This window comes from Bombus pyrosoma, linkage group LG10 (assembly GCF_014825855.1).
Source record: "Bombus pyrosoma isolate SC7728 linkage group LG10, ASM1482585v1, whole genome shotgun sequence".
NCBI classification, from domain to species: Eukaryota; Metazoa; Arthropoda; class Insecta; order Hymenoptera; family Apidae; genus Bombus; species Bombus pyrosoma.
Genome location: NC_057779.1, coordinates 3,826,640 through 3,839,898, shown reverse-complemented (window position 1 = coordinate 3,839,898; position 13,259 = coordinate 3,826,640). Strand labels below are relative to the sequence as shown.

At 44.6% G+C, this 13,259-nt stretch overlaps 1 protein-coding gene across 7 annotated transcripts in view; it reads left to right on the top strand.

Moving 5' to 3' along the window:
• Nucleotides 1-13,259, top strand: part of LOC122571346 (ETS-like protein pointed) — a 142,172-nt gene that overhangs the window by 115,488 nt on the left and 13,425 nt on the right. For 6 of the 7 annotated variants that reach the window (XM_043734970.1, XM_043734973.1, XM_043734972.1 and 3 more), the window contains one exon: nt 1,873-2,136. The exons of the other annotated variant lie outside the window; for it this stretch is intronic. In XM_043734970.1, coding sequence (XP_043590905.1) covers nt 1,873-2,136 — 264 coding nt within the window. The remainder of the gene's footprint in view (nt 1-1,872; nt 2,137-13,259) is intronic. 7 annotated transcript variants of the gene reach the window in all.

The following is a 13,259-nucleotide window of genomic DNA, read 5'->3' as shown; positions in this document are numbered from 1 at the left end:
TACACGATCGGAATCACTGGTGAAACGATCGTTCGTTCGTCCAAGCCAATTTCTGTCGTTTCGTCGCCCTTTGCGCAATCTCAGATTTCCTTTTTTTCTGTTTATTATTACATGCGACGCGACATCGTTGCGATTTCATAGCGGCGACTCCATGTAATTTGGCAGGATTAATAGTTTTAATGATATAATGCACTCGGCCGATGTTCGCTAAGATCGTAGAGTTCTGTTTCATAATTTCGCTATTTTGCGCCAAATACCGCGATCAGTTTAGTTCGTAAAGTTCATTTGGCTTATTACAAAATTGAATGCTATCGCGCAAGAGAATTTATTACTATGTACCGGCCACTCAAATCTTATATTTCTAATCGAAGGATTACACGCATTGTGTGCATTGCGTCGTTATACAAGGGACCTAAATCTGTCGAATCGTAGTACAGTGTCGTTTCTAGAAAATCGTAAATATTGGGTTGGCGACTAAGTGATTGCGGATTTTGTCAATACAACCTAGCGACAAAAGCCGCGATCACCTAATTGTCAACCCACTAAATCGGCTCTAAATACATTTCTCTTCTCTTCAGAGGGAAAGATATTTCGGACGTGCAACAAAAATTGTCAAGTTGTCCCGTAACGTGTTATCTCGTTCTGAAAACGTTAAATTCCATTTTACATATCGTTCGGTTGTCAAAGTTGATAGAAAACTTAGGTGAAAACGTAAAGGGAAGAGGTGGAGTGGCTTCCTGGGATGGAATTGATTTTCCTATAGCGCAAGCTCACCGGGTCAGAAACGCAGAATCGTTCGTTTGGTTCGTCGATGAATCACGCCAATGGCAATCGTCTCCTTCGCAATAATGGCCGTAATAATGGAGCACGGCTAGATCGTTCATCACGATTACGTTCGCGGTGCTCTTGCGCCGGAATGGTAAAAACAGGGACCGAGTTTGCACGCGCGGCTTAACGCCGCCGCCACTGTAATTGGCTTAATGACATGGAATTCTATAATCGCGTAACTACGGGCACAAACATTAATTACTCCTCCCGCGTTGCTCTGCTGCTGTGTAAACACCGTATTAACGTGTACGATAATATAACTGTACGGTGGAATAAGATTAATGTATCGAAAAACTAGAAACAATTAAATATTCTAGACTTGTTCTAGAACTCGAACGTAGTAAAGATCAGGGTCTTCGCTTTTCTCAAGCTGGTAAACATCATCGTATATCCATCGTTCGTTAGAATTTTTCCAATTGTCGTAAGCTATCGATTCTAAAGCTCGGTGTAGCGGCAGATGACGGATAATATTTTATTGTAATAGATAAATCCATAATTTCGCTGCAACATACAGATAGGAAAGCATATTTATATGTCATATCATATATTTATATGAAAGTATATTTATTGTCGTTATTAAACTACGATAATTATATAAGTGTATAAATTCCACTATTACGAAGATTATCGTAAATAGTTAGAACGTTAACAAATTGTCGAAACCGCAAAGGGTAATAAAAATTACAAAATCGAGCTTCGCTGTCGACATATTTTTTCGCTTCGGACCGTCGGAGCATACTATATGAAGAAGCATTCTTTCTCGTTGTATTCAGCTCGCACTTTAAACGGTCCGATCGTGACTAGCCGAGGTTCGAGACTTTGAAAACTTTCGCAAGAACATCTCCTTTCCAAGATTCTCCTCCGATTCTACTCCTCCAGTTCCTCTCCTCCTTGAATAAAAAAAAAAAAACCTAGAACGAAATGGTAATAGAAAAAAATCTGCGGTAATACGCGAGGAAGCAGGGACGACCGGCGACTATAGTCGGCGAGAAAACCGTGGACAGAACGCGGCGAACTGAGGAATTTGTTCCGTTTTCCATCCAGATGTCGACGCGGCGAAGGCCTCGCTGGAGAACGTGCCGGGCAGCATGTACGAAAGCGTATGCGTGCCAGATTTAGGTGATTTCTTGGGATACCAGAGCGGTGCTCATCATGTCGCGACACCGGAACACAAGAGTCCAGCGACGCCAGCGAGTTCCGCCACCTCGAACTCGTCCGGCCCTCAAAACACTGGAAACCAACCTACGGCCCCGTTGCAACCACCTTCCGCCGCGGTCTCTCTGCCCTCGAGACAGTATCATAATGATGGTAAGTGTCTCTCACATTTCATCTATCCTCTGCTCCAGTTTCCTCAAAAAACAAACGAACGAGATTGGACTCTTACCGATTTACACGTAGAAAAATCGATGATACAGCCTCGCGTGGACGAAACGTAAAATATATAGAGTCAAATGTTCAAATGAGACGAACGTTGTACCTAAGTGTAGATTGATCGAGGTTAACAGACGTGTAGCTCGAGTCGTAGCAAGGAAAGAGATACGTAAAGGTTCGACGCGAAGTGATAAATTAAAAGAGGTTGAAACATGGTACACGACGAGCAGCCTCGTCCTGGGAAGGTTCTCGTTGGTCGTGTAAAACTCCTGCTGACAATATGGACTCGACTGAACATCGAATTCCTCCTGTTCGAGCGAGGTGTAGGCACAGCCACAGGAACAACGAGTTAATCTATTCTTCTAAGACTTTGTTCAGCGTTTCCCAACCCCTCGGTCGATTTACCTTCTTCGACTATTGCTTCTGAACATAAATCTCGTATAAAACCTCTGGGTATTTAAGTATCTTCTACTTCGATCGAAAGTAAGTTTGTCGTGTGTAGAAGAAAAGTACAAGGAGATGGAATTCCAAGGTACAAATAACTAAACTTTTAACCTACACTCTCGCTCAACAATCTTAGAGCGACTGTTATATTTTTGTACGAAAGTCCATCGTATTAAAAAGATCGTCACTTGCGACTATCGCTTGCAGAAAATCCGATTTTCCTTCCTCGCAACCGATTCTCCTAGAAGATTATCCTGTAGTTGAGGTTGGGAAACGCTGAGCAGAGACGAAGAGGATGCAAGAGCATGGCAAGTCCAGCGTGCGACAAGCCGATTTATTTATTTCCCCGATTGCGAGCGACGAACGAAGGAAAGCGTTGCGAGTGGCGGGCACAGAGGAGTTTCTCATTGTTACGTCAGGGTGGCTGATAGCATCTCTCTACACACCGCGTTTGCACGTGTTGCCACAAGTCTCTCATTATCGTCGTTGTGTTCGCGTCTCGTTTAACCGTTTCGTCGTCGGATCGTCCCTCCTCGAGGAGACGAGGAAAGAAGGAAGAAGGGGGCTAGCGACAATCCACGCGATTTCACCGAGGGTTTTCGCGATGCTTGCTGGAAGAAGTCGGCTCATTAACCGAGACTTCCACCTGACACGGGGCAAAGGGTTCGCGGGATTGCAATATCTCGCGGCCCCGTTCATGGTGCGCAATTCGCGCCGCTGTGATTCACCTTATTCTCGGCGTTTTCATCGGCTGAACTCTGACGCAACTCATTCAGCCGAAGGACTCGTCGTTCCACAGACGAACAATGGAAAACCCGATTCGTTCACCGGAGAGTAGATCGCTGTCCCATTCATCCGATCGAACAATTCGTCGTTGCCCCGACGTATTTTCCCTCGTTTCTCGGTTAATTGACCGTAGCAACTCGTAGATCGTGGAATATCATAGAGGGGTTGGAATGTGATCCCTTGAAAACGGCAGTTCGTGGTTGTCGCATCACTGGTACGTCATTACAGTCTGGTATTTGGCTCCATCGAATTCTATTTTACGCCATTCCAATAGAACTTGCTTCCATGGAATCCACTGCAATCGAATTCGGATAATTCTACTTGCACGAGGACGACACGCTTGTGAAGATCGCTTTCGGTTGGGAAGAATCCTAGGTTTTCGACATGTATTTTAAATGTTTGTAAAGAATCGGTTGGATATTTTCTATAGAATCTGAGTGGGTTCTATGGAAGAAGCGAAGCTAGTGACACAGTGACGAGGAGTACACGCGTGTTTGATACGCGTTAGGGAATCGCAGCCGGGTCGAATAGAACGGAACAGAGAAGAACATTATGAGGCGAGCGTTCGTAGCGTAGGTAACAATTACCTAGCCGGGGTCCTTACGTCATTGCAGCAGTGACCGTGGGTGAACGAGGGAAAGTCGGGCCCTCTGCACGCTTCGCCGCGGACAATGGAGACGACGCCGGGCTCTGTTGCCTCTCTCGACATCCTCGCGTTTAGTCCAATAAAAAATCCACGATGTTCCTCCGCGCCTCTCGGTCACTCCCTTCCTAGTTTCGGAACTAGGTATGATTTGACCGAGCTATTTATTGCTACGCGTCATTCGTTCGTAAAAAGAATATATATCCATTCTGTCGATTTGTTTATTTTTTTTTTTAAGTATAAAAATTCCGAAAAATCTTCGCTACGTTCTTTCGTTTCGCGCCCTAGAACACTTGTTCTCGTTTCTCCTCCGAAGTTCGAAGTAGAATATAGTATTTTGATGCTGATTTTCGAATTCATAGTTTTCTGTTTGTACCGAAGTTGGCAATTATGTTGCTCGAGGATGATTCAGCGAAGCAGTGGAACGTAGGATTGTTTGTTTTTCCAGAATCGTAGCGATTGAATGAACGATATAATGAATAGTTAGAATAATCGGATAAATTATGCCTAGGATCCGTCGGTTGGAAAAGTTGGAGAACGCGCGTGCAGCAGTAACGTAATGCATCGGTTCCAAGAGGAGGAGGTCGAAAGCGAGGATAAGCGAGAGTCGAACCAGAGACCTCGAAGAGCCGCGATACATAACGTAACAGTGCTCCGGCAAGCAGAAATAATGAGTCTATTATACGGTCGTCTGTGTTGGTCGTCTTGCAACGACACGTTCTATACTTGTGCACGAGTATCACGATACAGTACGCCAAGCCCGATGAAAAATCTGCGAAATCTTCCTATCGTTTTTGCATGGAAATCGTTCGTTGAAATTAATTCAGTCGCGCTTACTCCTATCTTTCTTCTTTAATTACAAGTACTGATAATAATTCGTTGTTCAAATTATTTAGAATCTTATGTTAATTTATTAGGCAAAAAGGAACTACTATCGGTATTCCCAAAGTACCGTTACATTACGGATTTCGTTAAAGATATAATTACGACGAAGTAATATGTAGGTTAGATTTGAATCAGTAAATTTCGATTGAAATTAATTTATTCGATTCAGCCTTCTTAATTCAGTACGTACGAAGAATTCGTTATTAAAATTTCTCAAAGTTCTACGTTCGAAATTTTATTAAAGATATAATCGTATTAAATTGATATATAGAATATTCGAAAAGGTAGCGAGATTCAAGAAAGATCAACGTGTATCTTCTTGTTGCTTTCAATCATTTTTTGACAAATTTTTCCCTTTACAATGTTCAGTTTCTTCCAACGATAACGAAACTATACCACATCCCTAACATTTAACATTTTGTCCCTAACATTTTGTTCAATAACGTAGTACCAACCAGTTCGATTTTACCATTGCGCTGCTCTTCAGAAATTCGTAATGAATAATAATGTTCTTCGAACTCTGCTGAAACGAAGAAGGAATTGGTCGTTTTTAAAACAAATTTACAAATATACACCAAACTCCCTGGTATTTCGAAATGCCGCAATCTGAGCTTTCCAAATGCCTGCACAATCCGTCATACAAGGTTCAATCTTACGAAACTCGAACACGCTGCTGAATATCAAACGAAATATCAACCCTTCGAAACCGATTCCTGTACTATTAGCCGAATATATCGACACGAAGAGCCAAGGTATCTTGATTCGATAGAACGTCGATAAATATTTCGAGGATAGTGTTGGACGACGATCGTTTCCGTTTGTCACGTATGATCGTCGCACGTGCACGGACACAGAGACTGTGGTCTCGCACACGCGGCCGCTCGTGCATAAATTATAGTCGGTGTCGAATCCCGTGCGCGCAAAAGCGATTCCCTACGGTTTACTGACACCCGGGCCAAAAAAGGTACGGCCATCGTGACGCCATTCGCTACGTTTATGGAAAGGTTAGTCAATCGTGCCGACGAGTACAATGATTATTTGTTAAGCAACCACCGCGTGATAACTAGCCGAGACTGGCCATACGGCATTTTGATTGGCCAATCGGTTGTCCTCTGAAAGAGCGGATTTTAGCGGCCACACACAAGCCTTCGTCGCTGTCCTCCAACGATATTCTTTTCTTGCTTTTATTCATATCTGAACTATAGCCGCACGTGTGCCATTGTATACCTCGAGAGAGAGATCGATATGGTGCATCGAGGGTAGATCGAAGGGGATGCTCGATATTTAGGTATTAGATGTCGTTGCAACGAGCTGAATAGCGTGGTGGAGCGGAAATGGTGAGCTCGAACAGCGAAGAATCTGTCGAGGCTTTTAATGAAAGTATCGGAAAGAATTTCGTAAGGTTCAAGGGTTGAGGATCCTTCTATTTCGTTTGCAAGAAGATGCAGGGAACGTCTAGAATCTAAAATTGTACTCCGTTAGAAGAGAGTGAATACATAAAAATTAATATATCTCACGTAACTAGCTAACGATCGCTTTCCAAGTGGTTTCCTTCTGCATCGAATACGTAATTACCAGAGTTTCACAAGGTCCTCCAGAGTTGTGATCGAACGACCGACTGTTATGCCAACCATCTATGAGCAGAGCTATGATAATCCACATTCAGGGCTGATTTAATTAAACCGTCATCCAGCTCGTAAAAGGCAAAGCGAGGGATAGAAAAACCATCGGAAACATCGTTCTTCGAAGTGCGACGAGGTGGAAGCACGAGCATATGTCATAATGAGAGGCTTGTGGACGATCGTACAAGGCCGCGGAACAAACGTTTCAGTAGAGGGATGAAGGATCCGGCGAGTAGGGTCGTAGAGGGATGAAACGATCGGCGAAGGGAAAAGGCGTGCGGACAAGGGGGTGACGGGGGGTTGATGGTTGTTGGCGCAGGTTGTATTCATTCACTCGTTCATTCATAGTTCGTACACCGCCTCGGGGGACCTACAAAGCCTCTGGCTCATTCAGAACTCACGACACGATCGCCGTGTATGTGTATGTTTTTTTTTTTTTCGTCCCTTCTTCCTGTCCGTGTACGTTCGCCCTCGACGACGTCGTTCATCGTCGTCGCCGTCGTAGTCCTCTTCTGGCCGCCGTTTCTCGTCCTCCTCCTGATCGTTGATTGGTAGTAGCTCGTCTTAGAGAGGAGAGAAATATGGGTAGAGATGGTTAGATATAATGGTGAGGAATAGAACGTGTGGAAGCTCACGTTACAACCGGAAGCCGAGGCAGCATAGTGAAAAGGAAGGAGGAGTCCTACCCCAATATTCCGGGAGCGAGATAGTTTTATAATGTCCTCGAGTGCTCCTCCCTTAATACACCCCTAAATGCAGCCTCCTCGAACTGGCTCTCGTTTGTGTGCGCGTACGTGCACGACGTGGCATTGTTGCTCACTTGGAGAGCGTTCGAAATCGAACAGATGCCAGGAGAGAGAGAGAGAGAGAGAAAGAGAGAAAGAAAGAAGCTTGTAAGATCTTGTACGTCCGTTTTAGAGTACGTTGAGATACCGACCCCCATTATGAGCGGGTATTATCGAGCTCTCGCGAGGTTTTTAGGGATTCGACGATCTTTAGGTTTCACCGTTCTTTGACGGGTTTCCAATTTTCTTAACTGTCGATTCCAGGTTTCAGAGATAGGTCCTCAGATCTTGGTCGGAAGATTCAGATAATACCAAGTTGTTTTTACTAGTGGGACGAACTTTCTGATAGTCATATGTTGTTTCTAGATCCTTCCTGACCGATATATTTCTCGTTTCCTATCTCTGGTTTCAAGCGAACTTTCATCAACGGTCTTTCGCTACAGAGGCCGTAAACTGGAAGAAACGCGTGGAATTCTCTGCTAAATCGAAACTACTAAGAGATAACCGGAATATTTTTTAGCTTCAACCCTTCGACTCTTGAAAACACATCTGACACACCGGTTGAGACTTCCAGGTATACCAGACATCGATTTGCCGTAACTCTGTTAACTCGTGCCGAACGCGAGGACAAAAGACGACGTGTAGAAGAAAAGATGCCAGAGGACAGAGTAAAGTGGGAGGTGCAAATCCAGGGATAGGGAGAAACGAAGGCAAATGCAACAAGAGCGGAGCGAAGCAACTCGCGCGAACGGTAAAAGCGTGCGGAGAAACGAAGGCACAAGGCGCATCGAACTCTCGTGTCCTTATTGTGCGATGCTCGTAAGTCCCATTACTATTGCCGGCGGACTATACGAGAAGCGAGAGGCACGAGGCGTAGGGGAGCGAGCACTTCCGGTCCCCTCTGCATCACGTGCGAGCCCGCCGAACAGAGAAACCCCCGTTTGCCTCGCCTCTCTTAGCATCCGGTCTCTCTGCGCCTCCCCAGCCAGCCCCCTCTCAAAAATAGGCTAGGCCCTTCGAGTTGCGACCTCGTATTATAAGCGTTATACCAGTATGTATATATGTACTCCCGCCACGTTACTTCTGTTTTATGCCTCTTCCTTTTCTTCTCTTTTCTTCTTTTTTTATGATTTTTTGGAGGCAAGATTCTTCAGCATTTCCTCTTATTCGTTGTTTTATCGTACAAGAGAATGAAGGGGTGGGTTGATGAAACGTTTGCTGCTCTATTTTATTTCGTTCTTCCGACGAATATTTTCTTACTGCCTCGGAACTTGATTTAACAGAAATAATTAATGTTCGCGGAAATATAAGGTATCCACCTTCGAGTTGCGAATATCTTTGGCAAGTAAATTACTCGAGATGAATCAGTTACTAAGTTCGAGCATATCGAATACGTTACTAATGTGACGGCAAAGTGTTAAGACTCTTTAGAAGAAGGATTTAGTGGCTTCGGAAAGTCAGTGTCAAGCAAGGAACGAGATTTGTCGTTCGATCCACAGGACCAAGAATAATATTATCCTTGGTCGATCTATCACGGGTATGGGACATCTTCAGCATACGCTTACGGTAATTCCAGCCAGCTGGGCCTCTAACTTTACGACACCTCCGTTAGGCGCCCCTTGAAAAGCAACCCAATTTTATCCAATTTACGTGTCTTAACTTCTAATTTACGATCTCGCGTGAGCAAAGCCAGTGATCCACCGAAACTACCTTAAACACAGACAGTTCGTTTCAACTTTCTCATAAACTAATCAATTCCACGTGACCCGAAATAGCTGAATGTCATATGTCAAGACGTTTAACTAAACAAGTCACCCAAATTGATGCTTGAAACATATCTATCTACTAGCCTACGAAACACTCAATTCTCAAATACATTACATTGCTCTTTATTGACTCGTAGGACCTACTTAAAACCAGTCGTCGAATCTGAGCTTCAAATTCTCGAGGAAATCCATGGCACATACTCAATCGCGTAGAAAATATCGCCTCGGTGGCAGCAGGTGGTTGTTGAAGCTTCGAAGGGGCGTTTGTGGATCCCTCCCCCTCCCCACTCACCCCTACAACCGACCACTCACCCCACTACGCGTCACACGTATCCCCACCACGAGCCGCATTTCTCCCCCGTCAGTGCTTCGTTATCCCCACCACTGGACACTTCCACCTCCAACAAGGAGCAGCAATGTGACGGAGGACGAAACAGTCCGCAGCTGGTTGAATCGCGTCCCGTCAAGGAACAGGGTGGGGGTAACGTTTGCTGGCGGCGGAAGGGGAGGGTTGGACGGGAGGGGAAGTGACGGAAGGGAAGTCGATGCAGAGGACCGGAGAGCGGAAACGGCGCGGCGCTTCGTCACAGTGACACGCGCGCTCACGTCAAGTGGAGAGTGCACGCGAGAGGAAGCTCTGTTGTACGTACGATTCGCGCCTCTTTTTCGTCGATCTTTTTTCTTCATCCGACGCGTATTTTCTTCTCGAGTCCTCGTTTCTCGTTGTGATTCTTCGACGTTCGGTCGTTCATTCGTTCGCGAGTTGATACACCGTTCTTCTAAAGAAAAGCCAGAGATTCTCTTCGAGCTTCTCAGGTGCTAGTTGTTCTTTCGCTTGGATACAGTGTGAAGATTATAGTACAGCAGTTGAAAGAGACAGAGTGGTTGTTTTGGAAGGTAAAAGGAGAATAGAGGGCTTGTGCCTCGAGGGTGGCTGGCTCCAACCCGTGGAACACCTGTTGCGCGGATCAACGCGGTATTCCGCGTGGAAGTTGTTATCTCGTCTAGAGTACTAGAGTTCTGTGTGCATAGGAGTCTCGTTTGGTTTGCCGAGTTTTAAGATATACAAAAGGTGCGAGGCAAACTGTACCTGTTCGATGCTGGCTACCAAAGTGTGTTTACCGCGAGGAACGATCGAAGAGTCTGTCGTGATTCTGTGATGATATTGTGCATCTCAGTGAATGGACACTGGCCGAAGTGAAGAATTTTGCAAACCGATCGTCCATGATTTTTGCTCGTGAAAAGTGCTCGGTCATCTACGTTTCTACGAACTCCGTCGACGATTCTCTTAGGATAGAACGTATATAAATATTCAAAGTTGCCTCCCCCTCCTGCTCGCCTAGAAAATTTCGCATGCTCGCCGAAACTTAGCTATGCGATTCGTGGACGAGCAAAGTCTATCGCGTTCTTGGAAAACAACGACGAAACTTTCCCGCATGCTCGATCGTGGCCAGTCGATTCTGAGAGCCTGATCTCTCTCTCGGCTGATCGTCTCGGTGTTCTCTCACACACGGCGCGGCGCGGCGAGAGAGAGGGTGGGTGCACGAATGCGCGCGTGCATCGGCGCGAGTAGGTGCGCGTCAACGAGCGGGCAGCACCGGGCAGCAGAAGAAGCGGCAGAGGAATCATCAGAGGGACGTCACGGCGGGCGTCGCGGGCGTCGAGACGTCGCGGCCTTCGGGGCAGGCGCCGGCCATAATCGTCGGCACGTACGGCAACAACCATTCGGATCCACTCTGTCAGACGACGAGTAGCGGCCCCGCTGCATCTTCGGAGATGGTGCTCCACATGCTGGACACGCTGATGACAGGCCACGAACCGTTTTACGCCGATTACCCCTCGTACCAGGAGACGGACCCTCTCACCCATCCGCACCATCAACATCCGCATCAGCACGCGATAGCGCGCAACACCGGCATGCCGCCGGTCTCCTTGGACGCGACCACCCATACGCCAGGTACTCGCGACAATTCTCTTCTTCGTCCTCTTACCGATACGACCAGCTGCAAAGTCGATTTTCCACTTGACATCTTTCGCGACTTTAATGCGAATGAAAGTATACGAAACGATGGATCATCGGGTTTTGGGGATGAACTTCGCGGATGCTTCTTGGAGTCGAGTCTCCTGAGGATTGGAATTTTCATACTCTTCGTCAGTTTGGATGAACTCTATGTAGACGAAGGATGATTAGATTTCGAGAAAGATCTCCGATCCTTCTGGAAATGTTTTCTACGAGTTTGAGAGTCGAGTATAGAGTTGTTTTATTCTTCGTTATCTTTCCTGATTTTAACGTGGACGAAACTGTTCAAAGTCAAAGATGAGTTCGAGGGGAGTCTCTGTTTTCCAAGCATTGGGTGTTGTATTGGATCTATTACACATTGGAATTTCCTTATTCTTCGTCGTTGTCGATGATTTTAACGTAGATGAAAGTATTCGAAACGAAGGATGATGAAGTTTTGTCACACCTTCTTAAAGACGTTTCTAGAACACATTTTTTATTGGAATTTCTGAATTGAAATCTTCTTTGTTTCATTACCGATGAAATAGGACGTAGAATTTCTTTTGTCCTCGCTATTTTCAATGATTTTGATAAAACGGATGACCGAGTTTCGAGCGAAAATGTTCTCCGTAAATGCTATTTGGCTTATGAAACAGATTTCAGATTTTTTAACGAAAAACTTGTGCTCGTTAAAAGTATACGACTTGATAGATCTATTAGACTTGTGGATTATACATACGTGCTGTCAATAAAATTAATTCGAAATTCTTGTTTCGTGGACCGTTTCTCCAAGGTTATGTTAGATATTGAGCTTAAACATTGATAAAACGTTTATGTTTGATAATACGTCATTATTGTATCGAAGAATGATTGGCTGTTGAGGTCAATATTAGCGTGGTGTTAATAATAATCTCAATAATGATAAAATAGAATTGTTTCGATGGATGGTGCATTTTGTCAGACGCTTCCCAGCTGTCCCTTTGGATACTAAGCTCACAAAGTGTAACAGGTCAGGAAGCAGCTCAAAAATTGGAATTTCATCAAACTGTCACTATCTGGCCACAGATGTCAGATCAGCTTTTACGAGGTTCGAGCACATCTTCTGGAATATTTATACTCGTTCGAAACTCGTTTGAGCTATCTCGGCCCAAAAACAGGACAATACTTTCAAGCTTTTTCAACGTCGACAATAGGTACTTTCATTGGAATTTCGTTCATTGTATCGTATGTACCATAATTTAATAAGTCGTTCCGATATCTATTAATGTTATTATTTATTTGTCACCAACGAAGTATCTTTTATCTTTATGCATTTGTAAATGCGTAACGTTATCTCACGATAATTCAGCGAAAGGCTGATTCGATAAACACACTAGGTTCAATGGATCTTCATCATCGTTCGGTGTCAGCATAGTCTGATCTTCGTCCAGGGCATCAGAGTTTTCGCCCAGTGGTGGCTAAACGCGTCTCGTTCAGTCACTCGTGCCGCTCGTGCCGCCACAGTGTGCGGTTAATTGGCCATTTGACCAAGGTCAATCGTCTATGATTGCATTAAAGTGCATTACCGGTGTGACGAGACGAAAACGTTCCGGTAAATGTAAACCAACCAACGATCGAATCGAATTCACGCTTATCCACTTCGCTGCGACCGAATCTTTGCTCAGAGAATGTTGTATCGCCAGCAAGTTTCCAACAGCGATAAAGTTCTATCAAGTCTACAAGAAGTGTAAAATACCGAAAGAAAGGCTACAGAAAGTATTTGTACACCATTTTATCTATCATAGCATATAATGCACCAACTAATTAGATTCACGTATGTATATTGGATTCCGTATCGTTTAGAAGTACTTTAGAAGAACTATAGGATCTGAAAGAACGTTTCATTGGAAAGTAAGATACTTGCAAATACTTTTGGTAGCCAATGTGCATAAAAAGACGTGTCGAGATTTTCAACGCGTTTGTAGAAGCAAAGAAAATATCCGATACGCGATCGAGCTTTTACAATTTCACGCTATAAATCTATATTCTATAAATCTAGAATCTAATAAATCTGCGATTGCAGTGTTAACGTTATAGAGGTTTGTCTCTTCCCGTGCACTCATAAGTATGTTATTACATGCACCTTTCATT